The sequence below is a fragment of the Anolis sagrei genome, chromosome 1, assembly GCF_037176765.1.
Source record: "Anolis sagrei isolate rAnoSag1 chromosome 1, rAnoSag1.mat, whole genome shotgun sequence".
In the NCBI taxonomy this organism is placed as follows: domain Eukaryota; kingdom Metazoa; phylum Chordata; class Lepidosauria; order Squamata; family Dactyloidae; genus Anolis; species Anolis sagrei.
Genome location: NC_090021.1, coordinates 176,400,818 through 176,425,737, shown reverse-complemented (window position 1 = coordinate 176,425,737; position 24,920 = coordinate 176,400,818). Strand labels below are relative to the sequence as shown.

At 39.3% G+C, this 24,920-nt stretch overlaps 1 protein-coding gene across 1 annotated transcript; it reads right to left on the bottom strand.

The window, feature by feature from the left end:
- Positions 1-1,770: 1,770 nt before the first annotated feature.
- On the bottom strand, positions 1,771-19,063 carry SGO2 (shugoshin 2; the record flags this gene model as incomplete). The annotated part of the gene is made up of 8 exons (XM_067463214.1): positions 1,771-2,209; positions 4,168-4,306; positions 6,542-8,182; positions 10,287-10,516; positions 12,122-12,201; positions 13,323-13,400; positions 15,467-15,642; positions 18,907-19,063. Coding segments are annotated over 8 exons (2,607 nt in total), but the record flags the coding sequence as incomplete, so codon positions are not given.
- Positions 19,064-24,920: the final 5,857 nt, after the last annotated feature.

Here is a 24,920-nt window from a genome sequence, read left to right as displayed (position 1 = left end):
GAGAGGTAAGGGAGGAGGAAGAGGAGGGAAACGCATCTTGATTCTTGGCCCTGGGAGTATACATGTGTGCCTTCAAGTCACTTGATGACTTCTGTTGAGGGGAAACCCCACACATTTCCTAGAGTTTTCTTAGGCAAACTATTTTCAGGCTCCTTCTACACTGCCATATGAAATCCAGATTATTTGCTCTGAACTGGATTATATGGCAGTGTACGGGACAATGGCTCACTGGTAATGGAGGACACACTACAAGTTGAATCCCAAATATAGAAGCTGTTTATTACAGGCAAAAGCAATAAGGACAGAATGCACGGAGCATTAAAAGGTCTGTCACACCCTCAAGTGGGGCTGCAAAGCCTTTTATCACTTTGACAGTGAATTAAAGACACATTGTCATTGGTTTACAGCAATCAATTATCTCATTGGTCTGTGCTGGCTCTCTATGACGTTGACAGGCATAAAGGCACACGCAGAATCTTAACAATGGCACAACTATAGTCTATTGTTCTTTGGCCAGGAACATGCAATTGGGAAGTATCTATAGGTTGATACTTTAGGTGGCTGGGAAATTAGGGGAGTACAAGCAAACTAGTGGTGACCTGATGTACTTTTATTGTTGAAAAGTAATTTCCTCTCTGCTACAACGTTTTCCCAAACCGCCAGCACCTTCTGCAAACAAAGGCCTCTGCAAATCAGGACATATGGCAGTAAATCAGGACACATGGGACTTAGTCATTGAAAGCATCCATGAAATTTTTTCAACTCTGATGCATATCATAGAATCATAGAATCAAAGAGTTGGAAGAGACCTCATGGGCCAACCCCCTGCCAAGAAGCAGGAATATTGCATTCAAATCACCCCTGACAGATGCCCATCCAGCCTCTGCTTAAAAGCTTCCAAGGAAGGAGCCTCCACCACACTCCGGGGCAGAGAGTTCTACTGCTGAACGGCTCTCACAGTCAGGAAGTTCTTCCTCATGTTCAGATAGAATCCCCTCTCTTGTAGTTTGAAGCCATTGTTCCGCGTCCTAGTCTCCAAGGAAGCAGAAAACAAGCTTGCTCCCTCCTCCCTGTGGCTTCCTCTCATATATTTATACATGGCTATCATATCCCCTCTCAGCCTTCTCTTCTTCACACTAAACATGCCCAGCTCCTTTAGCCGCTCCTCATAGGGCTTGTTCTCCAGACCTTTTATCATTTTAGTCGCTCTCCTCTGGACACATTCCAGCTTGTCAATATCTCTCTTGAATTGTGGTGCCCAGAACTGGACACAATATTCCAGGTGTGGTCTAACCAAAGCAGGTCTAACCAAAGCATATGAATATTTTAATTTCCTAGTCCAAATTTCTTCCCATTCTTCCTTTTTTTTATCATTCTTCCAATATTTTCTTCCATCACAAAGTATGACCCCCTATAAATTAGGAAAATGCTATAAAATGCCAATACACAATGTTGGAAACGCAGAAAGAAGGAAGGTACATACTTTCACATGTGGTGGACGTGTGAAAAAGCAAAATCATACTGGAAGAAAATTCAAGAAACTCTACAAAAAATGTTAGAAATAAATATCCATCTGACACCTCCTTTCAAACAGTTTACGGGGCAGAACAGTGGTTTTGTTGTTATGTAAGACTTTATTTGATCCACAACTGCTGCAAATTGATTTGGGGTGTTAAAACAACTGAAAACACAAAACGCCTCTATGCAGTAGTATCTTAAATAATAAATAAATAAATAATACACTTACAAAAGATGAATTTTTGCCTTAGTTGCAACTTATAAATTTATATTCACTGTTCTAGAAAAAGCTGTGCAGTCACTGAAAATTGTAATCTTTAAAACCTAAACTTTAAAGCTTTAGCTATATTGATAGGAATGCAGTGAAGTCATTTTATCTGTGTTCACTTTCATGGTCTTATTTACCTTTTTTTTTTTAATGCTAAGATAAAAACCTAGCTTAAAGGAAAATGAAGTCAGCAAATAAGGAATTATCAAACTTGTTTTAAGAACAGACTACCCACACATGTCATTTAATTACTGAATTACACACACATACATATACTGGTACATATAAATATATACACACAAAGAGACATATATATTTCAGCTCAGTCTCAATTTGCTTTTAAAACTTGGCTTATTTTTTACTTTGTTGACTGGAAAATCCAGAAACCCTTTCGCTGTGTACTCATCTTCTCTTCTCAATTTGCTGTAAAACAGAAAAAAAATGTAATAACTAGCATTTATGTTGGAATGAATCAGTATATGTACAATGTAAATTGTATTGATAGACTTAATAATGGACAGGTGGTTTACCTATAAATGTGGTTGTGTAATTGTGTTTACGTAGTTATTAGGGCTGGGCAACCACGGAAAAATTTGTTTCTAAACTCGATTCGTTTTTAGGGGGGTTTTGCGTTTCAATTTTTAAAAGAATTCCGAAATTTTTCTTTAAAAAAGTTCGAAATTTTCGAAATTTCGGAAATTACGAAACAATTACGAGTCGATTCGTTAATGGCGGACGCGACCGCGCAATAGGCTAAAAAAAACCTCCAAATGGGACAGGGGAAACTTCTGAAGCTTCCCTCTCCCTCTGTTGTTGACTGTTGGTGTGATATTATATTTTTTTTTTTCACTGATAAAACAAACAACAACTATAAAACTTGCACCAGACATGCAGAAATAATAACAAAACTATTTCGAAACGATTTCGAAACAATTACGAAACAATTACGAAACGAATTGAAAAATTCGTTTCGATTTTTAGTTGCTCCTGAATGGTTCAATATCGCTTCGTTATCAAAAAAATAACGAATTAATAACGAATTACGAAATTAACGAACGAAACCGCCCAGCCCTAGTAGTTATCTATGTATTCCTTTGTTCAGGTCTTATGGCAATGCATAATAATAATAATAATAATAATACTTCATTTATACCCCGCTACCATCTCCCCAAGGGACTCGGTGCGGCTTACATGACGCCGAGCCCACAATACAACAATACAAGCAATACAAGCAGTAATAAATACAATACAAAGCAATTAAAATAAATCTCATACACAAATAGCATAAACATTGAACAGGTACAGTGCACATTTAAAATCTATGGCTTGGCCAAATGTAATTGAAGTTTAAAACATAATGCTAGGAATGAACAAGATAAAGGAGGTGGGGCGTTGATGGAGACATACAAGCAGACCTAAATCGATATAAAGTGCTTTTGGAGGACATAATGCTAAGGGTTCATTATTCTGGGAAGCCACATTGGAACAATCACGTTTTCAAGCTACTCCTGAAGACTGCCAGAGATGGGGCATGCCTGATGTCCTTAGGGAGTGAGTTCCAGAGTTGAGGGGCCACCACCGAGAAGGCCCTCTCTCTCATCCCCATGAAATGCGCTTGCGATGTAGTAGAGCCTCTCCAGATGATCGCAGAGATGGTGTGGGTTCATATACAGAAATGCGGTCACGCAGTAGGCAGGTCCCAAACCGTTCAGAGCTTTGTAGGTAAGAACCTGCACCTTGAATTGGGTCTGGAAAATGAATGGCAGCCAGAACTATATCTGGATTACTGTACTTCTGAATAGTGTTTGATGGCAGCCTCTTCTTTCATGCCCATGCTTCCGTACCCCAAGTTACTTCACCTGTGATCTGTCATAAACTGAAACTGGCAGACATTAAAGAGGGGAAGACTATGGGTTGTGTGAGTTCATATCCCACCTCCATTTGGTGGGAATGAGAGAGAGGGCCTTCTTGGTGGCTGCCCCTCAAGTCTGGAACTTCCTGCCCAGCGAAGCCAGAATGTCCCTTCCCCTCCTGCAGAAGATTAAAACCTTTTTATTCAGGCAGGCTTTAAAAAAGAAAGTTTTTAAGATTGTGTCAGGGGTTGCTGTGTTTTTTTATGCTTTTAATGATGTTTTATACTGTTTTAATACTTGCATATTTTAAGTTGTATTTCAGTGTATTTAGCTGCTTTGAGTCTCTGTATGAAAAGAAAAAGTGGGATATAAATAAACAAACAATAGATGACCACTCAACTACAGATTAGCCTTCCTGATCTCTTTGGCTCACACATGTGGGTAAAAGGTAAGCTAGGATGGTTGTGCCAAGTCAGTAAAACAAAATTATAAGAAAAATATATTTCACTATATTTATTGAACACTAACCTTTTTATACTGGGTTCTTTGTAGCTGACTGTGGCTCTTCTGCGTCTAATAGGTGGCGTCAAATTTTCTTCTAAAGCTTTCTTGGGTTTTGGAAGTGATTTCACTCTCATATTTGTCAATTCTTGGAGAGGTTTAATCTCTGTGGATAGAAATACATTGAAATTACCAAGTGCAAACAACCTCCAAGGCATTTTATTAATTAACATTTTGTCCTAGTTAATATCAGACTTAAAATGTGGAAACTCAGTTTGGCATTTTTATCAGCATCTGTATGTTTCAATTATCTCACAGGCATCTTGTGAGGAAAACATGGGAAGTTAGATGAAAATGCAATTAATTATGCCTATAAAAAGCACTGGAATCTTAGGAACATGCATAGATGTGTAATTCTAACAATATCAGTCCACCCACTAACACTGGATAGCTTACAATTTTGAAAACAACGATATTAAATTGTATCACAATTAATAAATATATTGCTACCATTTTTAACTGACCTGTGTAGATGCTAATTTGAGGACTTAAAATAGTTGAAATGAAAATGAATGCAATGGTCTAATTGCTAGAGAAAACTGTAGGAGCCTTACTGAATCAGTGGTACTTACACAAGTATTATCTTATCAAATTTCCATTGATATACGAGATTTAATCTACCGGACACTACCAATATGATTTAGGCCCAAATCTTGTCTCACATCTATGTCCAGGGGCTCTAACCATCACTAACCAAAGCTGAAGTGTACTCGAGTCTACCTCTCACAACACAGGTACACATGTCCACCATCTCCACAACTTCAAATTCCAAAACCCTAAGAAGGACCCCAAAACGCAACGTCTTGGAAAGGTTTTGATAGCCAAGTCCAAGGAAATGTTTCACCCAGAAACTTAATTTCAGCTAATCTCCACAGATGATCTTCTGACCTTGAAGGAGCTGGGGGTGGTGACAGCAGACAGGGAGCTCTGGCGTGGGCTGGTCCATGAGGTCACAAAGAGTCGGAGACGACTGAACGAATGAACAACAAGAAGGACCCCAAAACGCAAGGTCTTGGAAAGGTCTTGATAGCCAAGTCCAAGGCAATTTTTCACCCAGAAACTTAATTTGAGCTAATCTCCACAGATGATCTTTAGGCTGGGCATACAAGTTTCACAACACTCACTAGGGGGAACATAAAAAAAACCACCACTCCTTCAGACAGTAGGCAAAATTCCCTAACAATGCCTCCACATACCTTACAATGGAGCCAAACCAACAGCCACAAAAGTTGCTCAATGCCCTCTTTTGCCCTTCTCCTTGGAACCCACTCAGGCTGGCTAATACCCATTGTTACCCAATGTTTCATCAGCATGGACTATTGCTGAGAGGTGGAACAATCAACTATCACAAAACATCAAACTGAGGAATGACAATTTATTAAAATTCCCTCCAAATCCAGAGACGAAACAGCAACAATGGCAGAGAGTGCCTCCCATCCAACCAGCCTGCACATCATAACTGGCCACAATCTGGACCAAACACTCAGTGCAGCAAGAATCTTTTGTTTCAAACTGTTGTCAAAGCCCTAGAAAATGTTTCTGTATGTTTGAATTGAGTTATGACAGTCTTTAGAACACAAACCCTCACATCCACTTTGGCCAAGGTGAAGAAACACCTGCTTTGTTTTGTTTTTGCCTTCATCTTGTAAGTGTCTTATTTGGTCTGGGTTTTTGCATACTGCAGGAAGGAGTCCTGTTTCATAGAAGGAGGCCCGTAGCCAGGACTTTGATTCGGGGGGGGGGGGGGGGGACAGGATCTACCCTAGATCATTGTCCCAATACCCCCATGCATTTGGGATATATTGAGCATGGTGATATGAATAAACATAACAGTTTAAATAATGCACCAGTAAGGCCTTCTCGCGGACCACATTGAGAATTTCGGGGGGGGGGGGGGGGGCTGAAGCCCCTGTAGCTACGGGCCTGTGATCTCAGTAGCAATCATTCCGTCACTCAATGTACTTTGCATTGGAAGTAGAAGAGGCTAACCTGTCCCATTCCTGGATGGCACCTCCTCTGATAGGAGAGAACTATAGGACAACCTATGCTTTCTGGGTGCATGTAGTGGGGCTTGCCATCTGAGCATAGGGAAGGGATACCCCACTCCAAAATCTAGAAGTGAGGCACGCCATGTTCATTTTTTGTCTTCTCTGAGTGGTGTTGGTAGCCTAACTCATTTGTGGGTGCCTCATACACTAAAATAAGCATGAAAAGGTCAGAGTGATACCCAAAATGTCAAAATCTTTCTTTCTTTCTTTTTTACATTTGATGGCAATACATTAACTTAGAGATAATGTTAAGAATTTTTTTCTAGCTTTATCAAAGTTAGAGGTATACATACCAGAATCTGAGACTGCTTTTTTGTTGAAAGGAACTTCACAAATCATATCTTCTTTCTGTGTAGAAGCACAGTTATTTTTTTCTTGGTAATTTCTTTGTTTTCTTTCAGGGTTCTTTAGAACTGGAAGACTTTCTGGAAGTTTCAACAACCCAACTGTGTATCCAATAAGATCAGAAGTAACTTTCTCACAATTTTTATCTTCATCATTTGGATACACAACATAGGTTTTTCTGTTTGGCTTTGATGAATGATTAATTTGTTTTTGGAATGTTCCAGCACACTTTTCATCTTTCTTTAGTAAGGATGAACTTGTAACATTCTGAATATTAAAATACACTTGTTTGTCTTCATCTGTCATATGGTCATTACTTGATAGAATTGTTTCATTTTGTATTTTTTGTTTCACAGATATTTTTTGCTGGTTATGAGAGTTTGGGTATATTATATAAGTCTTCCGGCTAGCTTTTGCAAAAATTTTCCTTTTATCTCTTTCTGAAAGTTTTTCATTAATTTTATCTTTTGGGAAACTTAAACCATGAGTAGATCTTTCTCTTGTTATACAGCAATTGGAAGTATTTTCATTATTGTTAGATGGACTTTTTGTGTTAGTCTTTTGATCTTGTTCTGTCAGGCAATCAGAGCTACATTCCTTTGCTTTATTATATTCAGAATTTAAATATTGTCCATTTTCCATTTCAGAGTATTTTGATTGATTGATTTTGGAAGTGATAGAACTTATCTCCACCTTTACATCTAACGGCCCTTTTCCAGCCATTTCATTAGATATGTTGCTTTCAGTACATTTTTGTGACAGCACTTCACTACTAGAGACAATAGAGACTTGTTCTGGAGCCTGATTGTACGTACTTCCTACTGCTTCAGAAATTACATCTTCCACCTTTTCTGTTTCTAAAATACTTGTAGTTTGGTGTTGACTCTTTGGATTTAATAGAAGTGTGGACTTGTTATTCTTACTACTTGCTCCAACATCATAGTCACTGTTGTTTAACATTTTGTCTTGTGATATTTTCCTTTGGAACCATTGTCCTTTTGGTGATACACATTTTTTAGATTGAATGCTTTGAATGCTTTTAATTTTTCCATTATTTTGAGTATCTTGGTTAATTTTTTTAGGTTTTATGTTATATTTATCTCTAATATGCTTTTCTGTATTAGAATAACTCACTTTTCTCAAATTTGCAGGATTTTTCCCCGCATTAACTCTTTGAGCATTTTTTTCTTTGGCTTTTGATTTAATTATTACTATTTCACCTAGTTCACTAGCAGTCATTTCCATGTCAGCATCATATACAGTTTCTTCTGACTTTTGTTCATTTATAGAACATACTTGATCTCCGCAAGCAGGCGCATTACCACTTTCGGGAAATGATTCACCATGTGAAATGCCATTTGGGTCTATCTCATTACTTATCGAATTGGTATCTCTGACTCTATCAGTGAAACAACGTAATGTTCTTTCCTGCTTTGTTTTTGTGTCGGAATTTTGTTTCTTCCTTTCCGTCACATATCCATTGATAGGAAATGGACTATTATTTGCTTTTGATTCTCCTGCAGAAGTTGAATCATTTAGCTCCATCACTGAGGCACTGCTAGAGACTTGTTGCATGCTTGGCTGGTTTTCTACAAATAAAGCAAAATCAAGAAGACTACAATATGCAATCATTCATATTGTTTCAACATTGCTGTGATAGTAGCTGATGAATTAGTGAAAAGACATATTACTTTAGATCAGTGGTTCCCAACCTTTTTTTGACCAGGGATCACTTGACCAGGGTCCACTCTCCAAAAGGGTTACAAATCAGTTTTTGGTCAACGGTTTCTGATACAGAATATATGCTATCCAGTAGTCACCATCTGCTCACCCACAGAAAACCATATTTAATAATCTAGAGCTGATGTGGTCTATCCAATGCAATTTTCTGAATTAGCACCCCAAATAACCCCAGGAACAGGCCTAAAAACGAAGACACCAAGGCACTCCCGCTTCCAGGTGCCATATGGAATGGCTACACTCAGGGTGAGGGAGGAGGATGAGAAGAAGCAGTCAGGAGGCTTGTTGTTGTGCCTTTCGTGAATAGTCAGCCTCTTCCCTTCCGATATCCCCGTTGCCTCGGCACTATAAGAGGGTTTTGCGAGAGCAGTCATTCTCGTTGCAATGGTGTAGTAACAGTGAATTGTTTCTTTTTGTAATTTTTGTTTCACAGATATTTTTTGCTGGTTATGACTGTTTGGGTATATAATATAAGTCTTCCGGCTAGCTTTTGCAAAAAAATTCCTTTTATCTCTTTGTGAAAGTTTTTCATTAATTTTATCTTTTGGGAAACCTAAACCATGAGTAGGTCTTTCTCTTGTTATACAGCAATTTGAAGTATTTCCTTACAGTATTTGAAGTAACCCTTACAAAACCCTTTACGGCTCCGGCCCAGTGTACCTGTCCGAACGTATCTCCTTCTACGTCCCACCTTCTGGGGAGGCCCTGCTCTCGGCCCCACCTTTGTCACAAGTGAGATTGGTGGGGACGAGGGACAGGGCCTTCTCGGTGGTGGCCCCTCACCTGTGGAATGCACTCCCCGGGGAAATTAGGTCATCAACATCCCTCCTCTCTTTCAGAAGGAAGTTTAAAACCTGGATGTGGGACCAGGCCTTCGGGTAAGCTGGCAGATGGATAAAAGACAATGAGGACCAGAGTAGGAAAGGAGAATGACAATGCTGGATGGAATATGGATTTATGAATTGACGAACACTGACCACAAGATGATTTTATTGCTGCTATTGTATTGATTTGATTGTTTTAATTAGTTATAACTGTTGTCGCTATATTGTAATTTGTATACTGTATTTTGTGAATTGTTGGGCATCGAATTGTGCCTTTTGTAAGCCGCCCTTAGTCCCCCCAGGGGGTTGAGAAGGGCGGGGTAGAAGCACTCCAAATAAATAAATAAATATTTTCATTATTGTTATATGGATTTTTTGTGTTAATCTTTTGATCTTGTTCTGTCGGGTAATCAGAGCTACATTCCTTTGCTTTATTATATTTGGAATTTAAATATTGTCATATATTTACTGAGGCCGGGACAATATTTCTTAAATACCAAAACTAGGACTCCAAAAAGGGTGACTCTAGTGCCATGGTGACTATTATATGATGACATACAGTATATCTGGAAAAAAAGACAATCACTTATTATGTAACACAGAGGTCCTCAAACTAAGACCCAAGGGCCGGATATGGCCCTCCGAGGTCATTTACCCGGCCCTTGCTCAGGGTCAACCTAAGTCTGAAATGACTTGAAAGCACAGAACAACAACAACAACAACAACAACAACAACAACAACAACAATCTTATCAGCCAAAAGCAAGCCCACACAACCTTTGAAATAATAATAAATTTATATTTATTAAAATGGTTCTTTATTTTAATTATTGTATTGTTTTAAAGTGTTTTTGCACTGCAAATAAGATATGTGCAGTGTGCATAGGAATTCATTCATGGTTTTTTTTTAAAAAAAATTAATTATAATCCGGCCCTCCAACACTTTGAGGTACTGTGACTTGGCCCTCTGTTTAAAAAGTTTGAGGACCTCTGATATAACACAATAGAATGTCTTAAAATTTGTTTGATTTTCCTTTTTTATTCTACAGAGACTTCTAGTTTTGCAAGATTTGGTGAAACAATCTACCCCAAAATATTGCAGTGAGTGCAACAAAATAAATAAAGTATACCTTTTAAAAATGCTTTTGCAAACAGCACATTTTTCATTTTATTCGTTTCATTTGGTTTTAGCATTTTCTCTGGAAAATGTAATAGAGACCTGACTTGATTTGTTGCAGATTCCTTTGATAGTTCAGGCATCTCTTTGGTGAGGTCTGCTACTTCAGTTACACATAAGCAACCTTGCTTTTCTCCATCATTTTCTGAAGTATACGTTGCACTTATATTCCCTCTAATAGATCTGAAAAAATATTATGAAAGGAAAAGCATTATCAAGGATAAATAAGGGTTAACATTAAGTATTAGTTACAGATTTGCAAACTAGAGTCACAGATCCAAACTGCTTTGTATGTGAATGACAACCTTATCCACTTTAAGAGCTAGCAACTGGATAAGGTAAATTAGATATTTTCAGCTTCCAAAGGGGACACAATGAGGATGGTGTTTCCACCCCAGTCCTGTTAGCAAGTGAAGCTACAACAATCAGAAACAGGAGACCTGTTGCAAGCCTGTTGTTACAGCTTCACTCGCTGGTGGGAGGATAATGGAACCGTTCTCCTTCTTGCACCCTGAGCAGAAGCAGAACACACTTCCTGTACCTAATCCAGTTGGTGGTCCTTAAGATGCAAAATATTGGTGAATATTATTTAATTTTAAAGATAAGTAGAAATGAGATATGATTGTAAGACTGGAAAGTGTTTAAGGCCTGAATATATTTTATTAACAGGATAGTGGCAAAGCATGTCTTCAATTAATCTGTTTTTCTTTATCAAGATATGAGGCAACTAATCTACTGATTCTTGTATTATAAACTCATAGGAACGCTTCAATATGTTGTACTAGCCGTCCCCTGCCACGCATTTCTGTGGCCCACATGGGTGTTCTCTGAGGGAGGTTTGGCCCAATTCTATCGTTGGTGGGATTCAGAATGCTCTGTGATTGTAGGTGAAGTATAAATCCCAGCAAGTACAACTCCCAGATTCTATTTTCCCCAAACTCCACCAGTGTTTACATTTGGGCATATTGAGTTTTCATGTAGAGTTTGGTCCAGATCCATCATTGTCTGAGTCCACAGTGATTTCTGGATGTAGGTGAACTACAACTCCAAAACAAAAGGACACTGCCCATCAAACCCTTCCAGTATTTTCTGTTGGTCATGGGAGAACTGTGTGCCAAGTTTGGTTCAATTCCATCGTTGGTGGGGTTCAGAATGCTCTTTGGTTGTAGGTGTACTGTAAATCCCAGCAACTACAAATCCCAAAATCAATTTTTTGAGTGAAGGACATACATTGGGTTGTTAGGTGTCTTGTGTCCAAATTTGGTGCCAATTCGTCCAGTGGTTTTTGAGTTCTGTTAATCCCACAAACAAACATTACATTTTAAATGTATTGTCGAAGGCTTTTACATTTTTATTTATATAGATTTATATAGATTCTGTAACTGTGAAACATATTTCCATTATAGAATGCATAGAAACAGTGAACTATACAGTAAATGGTAGTTTTGCAGGCAAAATATACAACATACGATTGTTCAAATTCTTGCTTTCAGGCATATAGGCAGCAAAGCCTACAATCTTGATTACAAACTACTTAAATTCTACTTAGACAAACAGTGTTTAAGCCATTTGACTGTTTTCAGTATTGCAGTCAAACCCTACTACATATGAAGGATATAGTAGATCAATATTTGGATTTTTCCAAGTGAGTGTAAAATGAATTCCATTGTAGGCTTTAAAAGTGCTCTTCGCAGCCGCAGAACTGTAGCATTGATCTATAAAATCTATCCATGTGTTTTTAGGAACATTTTGCTTTCTGATTTATAATTAGTGAAACTAAAATTTTACCTGATTTGGTGATTAGAAATTTCAGACTGCTGACAAGAATTGCACAAATCTCTTCCTAATTCCAGCATTTTTGGAATGTGCTAATAAAAGATCAAAACATTATATTCATTCATTGGACCATTACAACAAATCCCAGTGGGAAAATACACAGCCCAACCAAAACAATATTCTTGGGGCCCTTCACTGCCATATAATCCAGAATATAAAGGCAGATAATCCACATTATCTGCTTTGCACTGGATCATCTGAATCCACACTGCCATATAATCTATTTCAAAGAAGATAATCTGGATTTTATACAGCTGTATAGAAGTGGCCTTGGTGTCTGGGTTGTTAGGCCTGTTCCTGGGGTTATTTGGGCGCTGATTCAGAAAATTGCATTAGATAGGTCACATCAGCTCTATTTTGTAGATATGGTTGTCAGATGGCTGGAACATTTGTATTATAAATATGTTTTGGTATGAAATAAGTAGCTTTTCGTGTAGTATTTTTCATTTAATTTTTAATATATTTCTTTCATGCTTAAAACATATTATGGGCAAGCAGGGTGAAGCGTGGTATATGGCATATTTTCTGTAACTCAAAAACTAGAGCTGATGGGGGAAAAACTGATGCTATTTTTGGAATCAACAGGTCAAATATACCCAGAAACAGGTCTAACATTTTAGGGTACCAAAATGTGTATTGGCCCGTGTAATGAGTAAATCTTACAAGGGCAAAACCTAGCTGATATCAACTAGGAAATATATGTATAAAGTACATAATTTTCACACAAACAGACCAAAAATGTTAGTCGCAAAGTATTATTTCACCAATACATAGATACATTTTGCAATATTTATTAAGCAGCATCAACAACAATAATATGGCAAAATGACTTTCTAACAAGTTAACCAATTATTTGCTATAACTTTATAATTATAGAAAAGCATTATATATCTTGTACAATAATATCTTTAAAATCTGTCCTGTATAACTATATCGATGCTGGACGGGACATTCACTGTTTTGAATCACCAGTACGACTCCCGTCTTTGGATTTCTCAGTAATTCCAGAGGTAACTTCTAAAGCAGCTACATAACTTTTACAATTGGAACATGACTGTATTAACAGTAAAATATTAACAGTAAAACATTTTTAAAAAGAATACACACACTAACCATTTTATCTCAGGTTATTATGTAAGAACAATGAGCATACCTCTGAAATAGTGCTAATTTCAATTGCAGTTAAAAGATTATTGTTCAAGAATGTTTCCATTTCAATGAGAGTTTTATTCTGTGTATAAAAGATATATATTTAAAGTTACATGTAAATTATTTCTCTTAATATTGCCAGACATTTTTGTTTTCTTTTTAACAAAGAAACATTTTCATCACTAGAGCAGGTGTGTTAATCCATGCAAGAAAAAGAGATATACTACTGCAGTAATATAGATGTAGAGCAGTGTTTCTCAACCTTCCTAATGCCACGACCCCTTAATACAGTTCTTCATGTTGTGGTGACCCCCAACCATAACATTATTTTCGTTGCTACTTCGTAACTGTAATTTTACTGCTGTTATGAATTCTAATGTAAATATCTGATATGCAGGACGTATTTTCATTCACTAGACCAAATTTGGCACAAATACTCAATACACCCAAATCTGAATACTGGTGGGATTGAGGGAGATTGATTTTATCATTTGGGAGTTGTAGTTGCTGGGATATATTAGGGTTCACCTACAATCAAAGAGCATTCTGAACTCTGCCAATGATGGAATTGGACCCAACGTGGCACACAGAACTCCCATGACCAACAGAAAATACTGGAAGAGTTTTGGAGTTGTAGTTCACCTACATCCAGAGAGCACTGTGGACTCAAACAATGATGGATCTGGACCAAACTTTGCATGAATACTCAATATGCCCAAATGTGAACACTGGTGGAGATTGAGGGAAATAGACCTTGACATTTGGTAGTTGTAGCTTCTGGGATTTATAGTTCACCTACAATCAAAGAGCATTCTGAACCTCACCAACGATAGAATTAGCCCAAACATTCCACACGAAACCCCCATGACCAACATAAAATACTGTGTTTTCTGGTGGTCTTTGGCAACCCCTCTGACACCTCGTGACCCCTCCAGGGGTCCCGACCCCCAGGTTGAGAACCACTGATGTAGAGTATTCAGTTAGTAGTTGGCGAGAGGGGGGCAGGGTAGGAAAAAAAATCCACAAAAATGCTCTAAAAAGGGCACTTTCAGACATAACTTAAAAGTGCACCGAAACGGGTTTAAAAAACTTGCTTCGGTATGCGTTTAAGTCCCCTCAAACACATACCCAAAACCCAAGGGGGTGTCCTCAGGGCATCCCAGTAACTACTGGGATGGCATGGGGCCACCTCCAAACCTGCCAAAACAACCTTTAAAAGTTACATTTGTGATCCTAACCTCTCCTCCTAGAGCATCATTTTTATGGACTGCCGCAGCAAGTTAATGATGGCCTACTACGTTTTTTAAACTTTTAAGGCTGGTTTGGGGGGGACTTCAGGAGAGGGGGTGGGTGCCATCTTGCACCTTTGGGCTCTAGGAGCCCAAAAGGTTCAAGATGACAATGGGGTCTGACCCCCAAGTAGTCCCAGGACTACCTGGTAGTCAGTCCCCACAGATCCAATGCCCCATTAGACCCAGGCCTTTCAGGAAGGCCCGGGTCTAATGGGATATTTAATTAATTCAGAACAAAGCAGAATTTACCTGCTTCATCCTGAATTAATTCGCTTCTCCCTGAGGTGTTCTTTAGATGCCTCAGGTAAAAGACTGTCAGGCTCCGTATTTTGGGGCCTGTCTGGAAGGGCCCAAAGAGAATTGAATCAGTATCAACCTTGCAAACTCCACCAGAGTCAGCTGATCTGAGACCGTTTTGTCATCAATATTTGCTACGTAATGAAGACACCAGAAGAGGCTGAAGAGGCATACACTCAGCAACCGGTTATACATCATCAAACACAACATTAGATATAATGGGTTGTTGTAGGTTTTTTCGGGCTATATGGCCATGGTCTAGAGGCATTCTCTCCTGACGTTTCGCCTGCATCTATGGCAAGCATCCTCACCTCACTACCTCTGAGGATGCTTGCCATAGATGCAGGCGAAATGTCAGGAGAGAATGCCTCTAGACCATGGCCATATAGCCCGAGAAAACCTACAACAACCCAGTGATTCCGGCCATGAAAGCCTTTGACAATACATTAGATATGGCTCCAACTCCAGCTGGATTTACACTGCTCTATATCCCAGGATATGATCCCAAATTATCTGCATTGAATTGGATTATATGAGTGTACACTACAACATTGTTTACCAGAAAGTTTAACTTTTGGCGAAGTGAGACATTCTGCAAGCGTAGTTCATCTATTTCTCCCTGTAATAGCAGCTTTTCTTTTCTGAGCTGCTGAGAATTTTCTTTCGCTGCACTGAGGGCCACAGCCAATGCCTTATTATTGTGTTTTAGCGAAACCTTAAGAAACGATGAGTTGTCTGCATAAAATAAAGAAATCAAATGAAAATTTATTTTTTTTAAAAAAATGTATCTATGTCTTCTAACAAAAACTATAAGTAAATGTGAAATTCTTGTGTTATGATAACATAATACAAATGCAAATATACTCAAGTTATTAGCATATTTAACAGAATATTATCCCAAAGGTTGAAACAGTTCCAAAAGAAGTCTTAATTAACTGCATAGTGCTGCTAAGAAACAGGAAATTGCACCCAGAGTAAGCTGGAATCTACACTGCCATATATCCCAGGATCTGATCCTAGATTATCTATCAGCCCTTCCAGATAGGCCCAGAAATGGGGGACCTGTCCTGCTTTTACCAGAAGCATCCAAACAATTCCCCCAGTAAAAAGGAATTAATTCAGGACAAAGCAAGTAAACCCTGCTGAAATCCTTGCCCTCCTGAAAGGACCAGGTCTAATGAGGTATTGGGCTTGTGGGGGACTCACCTCTGGTTAGTCCTGGGACTACCAGGGGTTGAGTCCCCACAGCCATCTCACTTCTTTGGGCTTCCAAAAGCATGGAGGAGCAAGGTGGCGCCCACTTCCTCCCCCTTAAAACTACCCTTAATATTTAGAAAAACTTACCAGGCTGCCATTGTGGTGCTCCTGGAGTCCTCCTGGTGCATAATTTGTATGTGCCAGGAGGTCTCCAGGACCACCATAATGGTGTAAATTATTCAAAATTTTAAGTGTAGTTTTGGGGGATTTGGGGGTGGCTGGGTGCCATCCCGGTAGTTACCAACAAACAACAAAAACAAAGCTAACATTTCAAGAAAACAGTAACAGGAACTCTTGGGTCCCTTCTATATTGCCATATAATCCAGATTATCAATTCAGATAATCCACATTTGATTGTATGAGTCTACACTGCCATATTCTCCAGTTCAAAGCAGATAATCTGGATTTTATAGGCATGTGTGGAAGGACTCTCAGGCCCAGAATATCAATCCCACAATATCTGCTTTGAACTGAGTTAATCTGAGTCCATACTACCATATATTCCAGTTCAAAGTAGATAATGTGGGATTTTATTCAGCTGTGTGGAAGGGGCCTGAGTTTACACTGCCTAATAATCTGGGATAAGCAGATAATCTGAGATCAGACCCAGGTATATAATGCAGTGTAGATCCAGCTGCAGGGGTAGTGATCTGGCATACTGCCTGTTTTTGCTTGTCCGTGAGGCAACGCTGTCCTTGGGTGATCTGGAACCCCGAATAGCAAACCGAAGGTCTGCAAAACCTTTGAGTAGCCCCTCGGTATTCTTCATATGAGGTGGAGGTTTATAGCAAATCGTCTACACCAGGGGTCCTCAAACTTTTTAAACAGAAGGCCAGGTCACAGCCTCTCAAACTGTTAGAGCAGGGGTCCTCAAACTTTTTAAACTGGCAGCCAGTTCACTGTCCCTCAGACTGTTGGAGGGCCGGAATATAGTTTTTTGGGTTTTTTTTAAACCAATTAAAAAATTCCTATGCACATTGCACATATCTTATTTTGCTGTGTGGAAGGGCCCTAAGAGGGGGTTCTTTCTAGCCCTCTTTAGGCAGTAATTCCGGGAGCAGAGAATGGGAAATCTTCCTATTTCTAGTCTGAACAAAATCTGGCTACCAGTATTAAAAAAAACTCTAAAATTATAACTGTAAATAAAGAACAACACTCAAACACAGGGGAACTCCAGACAAGAAACAATCAGGGCCAGCTAATCACCTCTCAACAAAGGGTTCTCCCTAAAAACTGTCAGGCTATGAAATGGTATTTAAGGTGGGCAATTGAAACATTCATACCTACCTCCAACAGACAAGAGTTCTTTCTCCCACCCTGGATCTTCCACAATTTTCCTAGTTAAAGGTTTTCCTCTGACATGAACTCCAGTCGTGTCTGACTCTGGAGTGTGGTGCTCATCTGCATTTCTAAGTCGAAGAGCTGGCGTTGTCCGTAGACACCTGCAAGATCATGTGGCTGGCATGACTGCATGGAGCGGCGGGGCAGCCTCCCTTGGCTGGCTCACGCTGCCCATCGGGCTCGATGGGCAGCGTGAGCCTGCCAAGGGAGCAGCAGCCCCGCGCGGCCTATTCGCGCGTAAAGCACCTCGTGAGTAGGCCATGCGGAGCAGCTGCCCTTGGCTGGCTCACGCTGCCCATCGAGCCTGACGGATAGTGTGAGCCAGCCAAGGGAGGGGCACTGTGTGTGGGGGGGGGGGGCGCTCCTCCTCCGCGGGCCAGATAAGTGCCCTTGGCGGGCCGGAAGTGGCCCACGGGCTGTAGTTTGGGGACCCCTGTGTTAGAGGGCCAGATTATAATTTGAAAAAAAATTTGAAATGATTCCTAGGCACACTGAACATATCTTATTCGTAGTGCAAAAACACTTTAAAACAATTCAATAATTAAAATGAAGAACAATTTTAACAAAGGTTCTTGTGGGTTTTTTCGGGCTGTAGGGCCATGTTCTAGAGGCATTTCTGTAGGGCCATGTTCTAGAGGCATTGAGAAATGCCTCTAGAACATGGCCCTACAGCCCAAAAAAACCCACAAGAACCTAGTGATTCCAGCCATGAAAGCCTTCGACAATACAATTTTAACAAATATAAACTTATTAGTATTTCAGTGGGAAGTGTAGGCCTGCTTTTGACTGATGAGGTAAGATCGTTGTTGTTGTTGTTGTTGTTGTGTTCATTCAAGTCGTTTCAGACTTAGGTTGACCCTGAGCGAGGGCCGGGTAAATGACCTTGGAGGGCCGTATCCGGCTCCAGGGCCTTAGTTTGAGGACCCCTGGTCTACACGTTGAAGTAGAACTGTTGTCTTGGGAGAAAAAGGAAAGTCAGCTAGGTCCTTACTCATTAAATGTCAAGACCCAGAAGCCTCAAGAATGCCAAACACAGTATAAAAGGTCCAAACAAAGGTTTATTAAACACAAAAAAGGCTTAGAGACACTGCGCAGCCCTCTTCTCCCTTCTACCAGTAGTAGTAACGTTACTATCATGCTGTACTACAACAGTAAACCTCTCTCTCTCTACACACACACATACACACACACATACACATATACTTCAATATAGTTTACAACACCTAGTATTCATTGGCAATCTCCCATCAAAGTACTAAACATGGCTGACCCTATTTCGCTTCCAAGATCAAGCAAGATCTGGTGCTTTTAGGGTATACAATATATAAAATTCTATAAATGAAGTCCATGGGTATGTATATTTGCATGATATTATTTTCTGTAATTCTGTCAAACACTCACTTATTGTCTTTGTTTTGATTTTTGATGCAAGAGAAGTATTCAGCTTTGTAACTTTTGGGGCTCCGTTCCTCTTCTCCCTCACATGTCTTTTAATGGCTCCAAAATTATGGAGGGAAGATGCGTCTGAGATTGTCTCATTTTCCATAATAATCAATTTGTTGTATCACCCTGTCTACAGATAACACAAAGGAAAATATATGAATGATCGGGCTTTTCTGGATAATTTTTAGCTGCACAGTGTCTGCAAGAGTTGTCTCAATTAGATAACTGATTGCCCTTGCGCTGTGCTACTCTGCTGCTGAGTACGCATGCCCAGTGTGGAACACATCTCACCACACTAAAACAGTGGATGTGGCTCTTAATGAGACATGCCGCATTATCACAGGGTGTCTGCGCCCTACACCACTGGAGAAATTACACTGCTTAGCCGGTATTGCACCACCTGACATCCGCTAGGAAGTAGCAACCAATAGTGAAAGGACCAAGGCAGAGACATCTCCAGCTCATCCCTGTTTGGGTATCAGCCAGCACGTTAATGACTTAAATCTAGAAATAGTTTTCTAAGATCTACAGAGACACTTGCTGGAACACCTCAGCAAGCGAGAGTCCAAAAGTGGCAGACTCAAACCCAGAACCTCAACCAATGGCTGATATGAAATGAGAGACTCCCTCATGGGCACACAGAGGACTGGGCGACTTGGAAGGCGCTGAACAGACTGCACTCTGGCACCACGAGATACAGAGCCAACCTTCAGAAATGGGGCTACAAAGTGGAATCCACGACACGCGAGTGTGGAGAAGAGCAAACCACAGACCACCTGCTGCAATGCACCCTGAGTCCTCCATGCACAATGGAGGACCTTCTTGCAGCAACACCAGAAGCACTCCAAGTGGCCAGATACTGGTCAAAGGACATTTCATCAACCACCAGACTCACAAATTTTGTATTTTGTCTGTTTGTTTGCTTTGTTCTGTTAGAAATATAATATAATTTGACTGGTTGTCCTGACACGACAAATCAAAATTAATAACTGATTGGATAGGCAATCTTTTTAGAGACTATTACCTATTGCCTATTGGTTAATCACTGGTCACATAACCAAATGATTATGGCCTGTTAGGATCATAAACTATTGGATTATGACCAATTTGGGAAACCATAATCTTTATATCTTTAAGAAAAGAAATTGTATCCACGCAAATTTATTTATTTAGCAGAAGCGTTTAGAGTTCAAAAAAATCATCTATTCTTCATAAATATCTTATTTCTATTTCATGCTCTCAGGAGACAATTCAAATAGTCTGTTTTTCTCTCTCACCTAATTTAAAAATACAGGCACATTTCTTGTAAGTTTAAACTTTGAAATACATCAGTTTGTGCCTTTAACTTTCAGTCTTTATCTGTCTCTTCAACACTATACAGCCCTGTACAACTCTCATAACTGTCTACTTCCAACTGTCATCTTCAACGGTCATCCTACAACTGTCACCTTTTAAACTATGTTCTAAACAGTCTCTGATCTGTTTATTTCCAACAGTCTCTGGCCCCTTCTACACTGCTATATAATCCAGATTATCAAAACAAATAATCCACATTTTCTGCTTTGAAGTGGATTGTCTACAGCCCCTTCTACACTGCTATATTAAATCCAGATTATCTGCTTTGAACTGGATTATATGGCAGTGTGGATAATCAGATAATCCAGTTCAAAGCAGTTAATGTGGATTATCTGATTTGATAATCTGAATTATATGGCAGTGTAGAAGGGGCCTGAGTGTATGCTGCCATGTAATCCAAAGCAGATAATGTGGATTTTATATGGCAGTGTAGAAGGGCTTCTGTTTATTCTGCCTAGATATATTCATCATTCAAATCTAATGAGATTCAAAATGCATTTTCTGAAGTGGTCTTTGAAATCTATAGAAAAATGTGCTCATCTTATTTCTAACAGGCATGTGCTAGGCCTGCCGTTGTCCCTACATATATAAACACCATCCATCCTCAGTAGAAATGAGGGGAAAGTATTTCAGGATGGAAATCCAGATTATCATAGCAGATCATCCGCATTACCTGATTTGAAGCAGATTTATTTATTTTGTATCAAAAGCATTGCATAAATTAATATAAAACTGATAAAAAAAATAGTAGGCGCACAGGCGGCTAAATATCCTTTGACCAAAAACGGGCAACAGCAACGGCATTGCCTGTAACCTCTAACAATTTTTCCTCTGTACATGAGACAGGGCACAGTGGACAAGCATACAAATGTGGAATTGTCTGGTCTGCTCCACAGAACATCGCAGATGACATAGGGATGAGATAGGCCAGTAGTTCCTGGCATTGGAGGCATCTTTACCAGGCTTTAAAATGGCAATTATCTTAGTTTTCCTCCATAGTCTGGGAATCTGTTTGTGTGCCAAGCACTGATTGTAAAATTTCTAAATTTCAAAAATCCAGATTATCTGCTTTGAATCTGATTATATGGCATCATAAACTCTTACAATCTGCTTCAAATGTTGAAATTTGAAGCAGATTATAAGAGTTTATGATGCCATACAATCAGATTCAAAGCAGATAATCTGGATTTTATATGGCAGTGCAGGTGGAGGCCCTTTCACACAGCTGTATAAAACCCACATTGAACTGGATTATATGGCAGTGTGGACACAACCCAGTTCAAAGCAGATATTGTGAGATTTTCTGCCTTGATATTCTGGGTTATAGAGCCCCCGGTGGTGCAGTAGGTAGAAATATATGTCTAATCTCCCAACATGTTTCTAGGCCTTTCCACACAGCCATATAACCTAGTATATGAAGGCAGTTAATCGGCAATATCAGCTTTGAACTGGGTTATCTGGGTCTACACTGCCATATGATCCTGTTCAATGTGGATTTTATACAGCTGTGTGGAAGGGCCTCAGGGTATGCGACTCATCCACACCTGCTCCATGGCTGAGCAGGGATTCAAATCCATTTTCTCCAGTGTCCTAAACCCAGAGATGGGCAAACTTGGGCCCAGGCCCGTAGCCAGGATTTCGTTTCGGGGGGGGCTAAAAAATTTTCAGGGGGGGTTTCGGGGGGGGGGGGGGCTGAGTTTCGGGGGGGGCTGAGTCTGAGTGAAAGAGGGTCTAGCCTAGCAAACCTTTTGTATCGTTACCCCAATACCCCCATGCATATGGGATATATTGAGTATGGTGATCAGATCATGATATGAATAAACATAACAGTTTAAATAATGCACCAGTAAGGCCTTTTCGCGAACCACCATGAAAATTTCGGGGGGGGCTGAAGCCCCCCGAGCCCCCCCCCTGGCTACATGCCTGCTTGGCCCACTCAAGTGTTTTGGACTTCAAAACCTACCGGCTGTTAGGAATTGTGGGAGATGAAGTCCAAAATACCTGGACGGCCTAAGTTTGCCCATGGATGTCTAAACCCATCTTGGACCCCCCCCCCATTTTTTGGTGGTTCGAATCCAGGGAGCAGTGTGAGCTCCTATCTGTCAGCTCCAGCTCCCCATGCGGGGACATGAGAGAAGCCTCCCTCAGGATGGTAAAACATCAAACATCCAGGCGTCCCCTTGCAGACGGTCAATTATCTCACACCAGAAGCGACTGGCAGTTTCTCAAGTCGCTCCTGACACGAGGGGAAAATATCTTGGCATATTAATACCAAGGTCTGGATGTTAATTCTTTGAAGGATGGGCAATGCCCACTAACAAAGCTTTCCGCCTCCCTGGCTGTTGAGGTGTGGTATGTTTGTGTGTAAACTTTAAAAGAGACTTTTCAAAGGTAACTTTTCTTAACTGAAAAGCCTTTGCAATTTCAAAAACTCGCCGCCTACTCAGTCCCAAGGAAAGCAAAGCGGGCTACCACAGTCTCCTTTTATAATGGCACATGAGAAGGAGCTTGATGCTTTTGCTGTGCTCAGATTCCATTCCAGCATCTGGGAAAACTGACAGGACATATCTACGTGGTAGAAGTAATGGTCAATGAGCGGTTCACATATGGGCCATTTTGATAATAATAATAATTCTAATAACATCAAGCATTATATATTAGTGTGATATATTATTATATATTATTACCATATATTATTACATATTATTACGATATATATTATTTCCATATATTATATATATTTACATTATTATTATAGGCAGTGAACACATTGATCATTGGACATTCTGATGATAATAATTATAATAAAGTCAATATTTTATTTTTCTGTTTATCCCAGACTATTTATTTATTTACGACATTTATATACAGCCCTTCTCACCCCGAAGGGGACTCCGAGCGGCTTACAAGTTATATGTACGTATGACCCACTGCCGTCGCAAACACAATTGGGCCTTCTCAACAGTGGCTCCCCGTCTGTGGAATTCCCTCCCCAAAGACATCAGATTGGCCACCTCCCTCCTGTCCTTACAAGGAAACCCAAGACTTGGCTGTGGGACCTTGCATTTGACTATTGAATAGCGGCTTGTATGAAGAAGACATAAGCAATTTCGAAGTGACAATGAATTGACCCAGACCCAGATTTTAATTGGCGTGTTTTAACAACTGTTTATTTAATGTTTTGTTTTAATGAATTTGTTGTTTGTTTTTATCATTATGCTGGCAATGAATGGTGTTTACTGTGAGGCCACCTGAGTCCCCCCTCGGGGGTGAGAAGGGCGGGGTACAAGTATATGAAAAAAAATTATATTATATTATTAGCATAACACAATATGAGTATTATATATTACTATATTGTACTATACCACTGTAATATTATGAGTAACTAGCCGTTCCCTACCATGCTTTGCTGTGGCCTAGTCTGTGTATATGTGTTTTATTGTGTGTGTATATGCGTATATATATATGTGTGTGTGTGTTTGTGTATATATGTGGTTTTGCACATGTGTTGTATTTTTTGGCTTTTTAAGTTCCTCCTGATGTGTTTTTCAGTGTGTTCATGAGTGATGGTCACTCATTGGCCTGATAGGTGTATTGTGTCCAAATTTGGTGTCAATTCGTCCAGTGGTTTTTGAGTTATGTAAATCCCACAAACGAACATTACATTTTATTTATATAGATATTACATGTAATATGATATAACATATTGTATTATTATTAGTACTTTATTGTATTACATTATAATAATATATGTGAATACAACATATTATATTATTAGCATAGCTCAATATTAGTATTATATATAACTATATTGTACTATACCACTATACTATAATATTATTAGTAACATTACATGTAGTATGAAATAAAAATATTATATTGTATTATTATTAGTATTATAATGTATTACATTAACATATTATCAATGTTATATGTGTATACAATATATTATATTATTAACACAGCACAATATTAGTATTAATTTATCTGGCAGTGTAGACTCATAATCCAGTTTAAAGCAGTAAACCTAGGATCAGATTCTGGGATGTAGGGCCTGTCTGGAAGGGCCCTCAGTTTGACTCCACTTTGACTGCCATGGCTCAGTGCTATGGAATCGTCTGATGTGTAGTTTGGTCAGGGCAGCAACACTTTGCAAAGAAGGCTAAACAGCTGGTAAAACTACAACTCCACTGAAGGAATATCCAACCTGAACTTCGCCTTTCCCATCCTATTACCCAGGAAAATGCTCCCAACAACTAGTACATATAATAGTCCCCATCTCCATGCAATCCAGAAAAAAGTATTAACTGTAGTTCTCATTGGTGAATAAAGATATTTTATTTCAATAATGATATTGTAGAGTAAGAGAGGGAAGGGAGTTTAGAATATATAAGATCATTGTACATTTTCTAACACATTTTCTAAAAGTGGTATTTGAGAAATATCAGTTTTTTGTGTCTTCTTGACACAAAAAGTATAGTCAAGTCATTGAGAAACAATTTCCATATTTATCCAATTGATATTTACATAAAAGAAGGAGTCCACTGGTTTTAGCCTTCTGTTACATATATGAGCAAATAATTCCATAATAATAACAATAATAATTCTTCCCCCCT